Source organism: Pinus tabuliformis, chromosome 7, assembly GCF_031772625.1.
Source record: "Pinus tabuliformis cultivar Carrire ecotype Pingquan chromosome 7, CPIR1, whole genome shotgun sequence".
NCBI lineage: Eukaryota > Viridiplantae > Streptophyta > Pinopsida > Pinales > Pinaceae > Pinus > Pinus tabuliformis.
The window spans coordinates 740,492,194-740,497,522 of NC_142293.1; the positions used below are offsets into that span (position 1 = coordinate 740,492,194).

Here is a 5,329-nt window from a genome sequence, read left to right on the forward strand (position 1 = left end):
ATAACAAGGGTTTTACATCTGCAAATGATAAATCCCACCTTATTGAGCTTGAGAAATAGAAGGACAAGATATTGAAGGAGAGAGGAAACCTGGAGACTCAAAAGCAAGGCCATTTGGCTTCAAGCTGGAGAAGACAACACAAATTTTTATCAAAACTATGCCAAGGGAAGAAAGGTGTCAAACACTATCTGGAATATGCCCTTACCTAATGGAGGTGTGGCAGACACTTCAATAAGCTATCTCTTCTGGGCACCACTCATTTTCAGAATCTCTACAAAACCCCTAAAGGATCCAATCTTCCGGACATTATTCAAGTAGCTGTCCATTTTCCTCATTTTGTGGATGAAGATATGGTAGATGATCTCAACTCACCAGTGACAACTGCTGAACTTGAGGGGACCCTGAAATGGTTTAAAAAAGATAAAAGTCCAGGGCTAGATGGATGGACTATTGAATTTTATCTGGCCTTTTATGAACTCTTGGGACAAGACCTACTCAATGTAGTGGAGGAATGCAGGACCACTGGAAAATTATATGATGCCATAAACTCCACCTTCATTGCCTTTATCCCCAAGTCTAATTCTCCAACATATTTGAATGACTTTCGCCCCATCTCTCTATGTAATTGTCTCTACAAAATCATTGCAAAGATCATTGCCAACAGGATCAGACCCATCTTCTCTCACCATATATCATCCGAGCAATTTTCTTTTCTTTAGAATCGACAGATTCAAGAAGCAATTGGTACTACCCAAGAGACCATACACTCGATTAGGTCCAAAAGGCTAAAGGGCCTCATATTAAAGATCGACTTGGCAAAAGCCTTCAACCGTGTTAGTTGGCTATACATCAAAATGCTTCTCATTCATCTGGGATTCCCTCGTGATTTCATCACCTGGATCATGTCTTGCATCACCACTTCCTCCTTTAGTGTACTCATCAATGGATCTGCTTCACATTTTTTTCATGCCAAGAGGGGACTCAGAGAGGGTTGTCCCCTATCTCCCCTTCTTTTCCTTATTGTCATGGAAGGACTCAGTCGGCTCCTTGCACAGGCAAAGAGAAATGGTCGACTATCTGGACTAAAAATAAATGATCTATGTTACCTCACTCATCTTCTATTTGTCGATGATGTCCTCATATTTCTAGATGGTAGCATCCGAGACTCTGCTTCTTTTGCCAATATACTCTCCCTTTTCTCCCGGGCTACGGGCATGATGGCTAACCAGGGGAAATCTATTATTACCTTAGCCCACACATCCATCCATGAGTCTTGATACACTCACCAGCACTTCCCATACAACATCCTCCCACTAGATCAGGGTTTGAAATACCTGGGGTTCTGGATCAAACTCCTGAGCTAAAAAATTGTTGACTGGATATGGTTGGTCATTAAGTTGGAGAAAAGGCTATCAAATTGGTGTCATTGATTCTTATCTAGAGCAGGAAGACTAGTGCTCATCAAATCAGTACTGTAGGCCACACCTATTTTTTGGATGATTTTGGCATGGATACCCAGAAGCATCCTTGCCCGCCTTCAACAGATATGCAACAGATATCTTTGGAATGGTCATCAAGATAAGAAGATTTTTGCCTGGGTTAGTTGGAACAAGATTGCTCTGCCCAAAAAATGGGGAGGTTGGGGATTAAAAGATTTAAATCTTTTTGCTCAAGCACTTGCTACTAAAATGGGATGGACACTTCTTACTGGATAGAACCTCTGGACCTCTATTACTTACCACAAATACATCTGGCCTCTACAGCTCATGGATTGGGTGTGTCTACCATGATGGCCTAGGATCGGCATATCCTCGTTTCGAAAGCTCTGCTCCACTCCTTACCTATCATTCGCGATAATTTGGTCTAGCAGATAAACGATGGCTCAAAAGCGTGCATCGGCCTAGATCCATGGACTGGGGGAGGCACCGACACCATCTTCCGAGAGAGCTAATCCACCATCTAAATCAGCGAGATATCAGAGTTATCACACACATTGTTGATCAAGATAATATGACCATATTTGCACAGGGCTTAAAGTCTGCTCTTTTGCTTAATATCCCACCCCAATGGCACCAAACGTGGCAGAATTACATTTCTGCACTGACTAAATCTCACATCAGAATAAAGGAGGGACCTGACGAACTTATGTGGTGCCTTGTTGAGAATGGAGTATACACCCCAAAAGTTGGTTACCTTGGGCTGATAAATAATAAACAGTAGGAGATTACTCAAGATTGGTGGCAAGCTATTTGGAAGTTAAAAATCCCACTGCGAACCAGGCTCTTTTTCTGGTGTGTGCTTAGTAAAAAAGTTCCCACTAGGGAATCCTTAACCCACCATGCCATATATGGTCCACACTGGTGTGTCCTATGTAAGTAGGCATCAGAAACGACTAACCACCTATTTCTAAAATGTGATTCTATGGTTAATATTTGGCAGTCCATTTCTACATCGATCCAATTTGCTGGCAAATGGGATGGGGAAAACATAAATCAAGCCTGGAGAAATTGGTACAATGTGCATCACAGATCTAATCTGATTTGTCTCCCTATGCTTATATGTTGGTCTATCTGGCTGACCCGGAATAGAATTATATTTGAGGATGGTGTTGCCAGATGGCAGATTATTAATGCAAAGATCATCTTCGCCTACCATGAACTTCCTGACTTCGCTATGCCTCACCCTCGAAGATCACTTGCACCTGATCCCATTGATAAATCTATCCCCTAGGCATATTTTAATGGTGTTGCACAGGAACATGGGTGTGGGGGAGGCTTTCTATTGTATCTATCTGATCATCATCATTTCAAGGTCAAGATGGGACTTGGAGAAGGGACAAACAATTATGCTGAATTAATCGCCCTCCGTCATTTAATGCATTTTTCTCTAGGCCATGACTGCATTAATCTACAGATTTATGGAGCCTCAAAAATCACTATAAATTGGTTCAATAACATCACTTCTTGCCATGCACACACTCTTAGAAATATTTTGGATGAAGTGAACATATTCAAATCACAGTTTAACTCCATCTCATGTCATCATATTTACAGGGAGCATAACAACAGCACTGATAGGCTTTCCAAGGAGGCAATGCTACTACCCAGAGGCCAGTGGATGATCCAGGAGCAGAGGGGTATTGCCCATTACCAATATTTTGGGACATGCTCAGTCATATTTTATTGTCACTGTATATATCATAGTATGTGTTTATATTCAAACTATATATTATGCTATCGCCCTGTGTGGTGTATCTATAGACATCTCAGTTATGGCATTCTATTTCAGACTCTCTCATACTATCACCCTGCATGGTGAATATGCTTATTACTCAACACCATTTTTGGAATGGACATGGATGTATTTTTTGACTAGTACACACCGATATGACTAAGGGCCAAATGCTGCATATGCTGCCAAGCATCTACTATATGTAATTTTTCAAAATTAATGAAAGATTACGATTTTTCCTTTGGAAAAAATATAACCTTATTTAAAATAATATAATAATTAGGAGGAGAGGGCACGATGACGGAGCTCCTGAATATTCTGCCTAGCAAGGGTTTAGGGTAATTTTTCTTAGTTTACTGCAGGCTCGTCATTTACCCCGCAGACCTCCAGCTGGCTCTCTGACTGCGTCTATTCCCTTTGTTGCTGCCTTCTGTCGCCAACGGTCATGGTGTCATTTCCCTGCTGAATATGGAAGAAGACATGGACTTCGAGGAGGTGGATTACTCACCGGACCCGTTTCCCAACCAGCCTATTTTTGGAAGCCCTAACCCTAACCCGACATTTTTTGTTTCCCCTCCACCTTCCGTATCTACTCCATCCTGCTCCGCCTCGGTGGTCACCCTCCCTGGTCTCACAACATCCTCCCTTCATTTTGGCACCCTCTCTATAGACTCACCTGCTTTGGATTGTCCACCGCTCTCCCCTGGTACTCTTCACCTGCTCGTCGCGGTCTCACCGCCCTCGCCCTCGTTTGAGCCAAACCCTCCGGAAGACATTCTTCATCTGTCTAGCTCTCCACTGCCTCAGGATCAAGTGAGGACTGAAGCTGTAGATCACACAGCTGGGGGTCCTTCAAATCTCGGCTCCATCCCATCAATTTCTACTGCAAATTCCCTATCTGGATGCTTCGAAACACCTGTGATTAGGGTTAAATCGACATCTCAATTTCAACAGGATGGGCACACTCCTTCTGACCCACTTCAGGATCATCCTACTGTGCCCCGGACTGGTAAGCGGAAAGTTAAGTGTGTAAAGGCTTCGTCAAAGGATTTCACCATCCGATTCAGTGAGGGTTTGTCAATGGGTGAAGTCGCGGATAAGGCTAGCTCTATTCTGGTTGGGCATGTCCATGGTAGGGCTTATTCGGCGGAGAGATTGACCCTCTAGGTACAAGAAATCTGGGGCAATACCCTCAAGGAACTATCGGAGGTTCAGATCCTCCCTCGTGGGTGGTTTGCTCTGCATTTTTCAAAGGAGGAATATACAGATCTGGTACTTGCTCGATACTGGCATATAGAGATGGCTCCGGTCCTCCTTAAGCGTTGGAGTCCATTGTTCGATCCGGATAGGGAACAGATTGGGGCTGGACCACTCTGGGTTCGTTTACTGGGACTCCCACTACAGTATTGGTCGGAGGATGTTTTCATCAGGATTGGGAATACGCTCGGCACCTACCTTGACTATGATAAATCCTACATTCAGTCCAAGAATCGAACCCTAGCCTGCATTCTGGTTCATTTGGATACCCGCGAGGGTTTGGAGGAGAAAATCACATTACAGTGGAGGAATTTCACTCGGGTTCAGATTCTGGACTATGAAGGAGTCTCGTTTCGATGCAGAAGATGTCATAAGGTGGGGCATATATTCAAGGAATGCCCTCTGGTCAAAAAATCACCTGATCCTCCAATCGCACCAGAAGCCACAAAGGGTCAAGTAGTTTCTCTTCTGGACCGTACTCCTGTTTCGGTCCCCAGGCCACCGTTCAGGCCGCTTCTCCCCTAGCTACAGAATGTTCACACAGGACACCATCTCCTCCTATGACGCGCTCCTGAGCTGCTGCTGAGGCTACGAGAAAAGCGGGTACTCCTCTTTCCTCTCACCCTAACTCCTCTGTATCTAATTCTAGCATTGCATTTCAAGATTCATCATCTTTTAAGCACTTTACTCCCTCCATACCCTGCACTCTCACCATTCCCCCTCCCATCATTTCTACCACCGCTCCATCATTCCCACCATCACCCTCCATTCCTCTCTCATCCTCTAAGGACTGGTCTGAACCACCTCATTCATACAATTTGCACTCTCGCTCTCACTCAGA

The 5,329-nt window shown here is 44.0% G+C and overlaps 1 protein-coding gene across 1 annotated transcript; it reads left to right on the top strand.

Moving 5' to 3' along the window:
• The first annotated feature begins 4,530 nt into the window (after window positions 1-4,530).
• Window positions 4,531-5,013, top strand: LOC149249660 (uncharacterized). Its single transcript, XM_089453434.1, has one exon. The coding sequence runs from the start codon at window positions 4,531-4,533 to the stop codon at window positions 5,011-5,013; it is 483 nt and encodes a 160-aa protein (XP_089309560.1).
• The last annotated feature ends 316 nt before the right edge of the window (window positions 5,014-5,329 follow it).

What these genes read in the sequence shown, in the direction of transcription:
- LOC149249660 (XM_089453434.1), top strand. Translation starts at nt 4,531, where the DNA reads ATGGCTCCGGTCCTCCTTAAGCGTTGGAGTCCATTGTTCGATCCGGAT.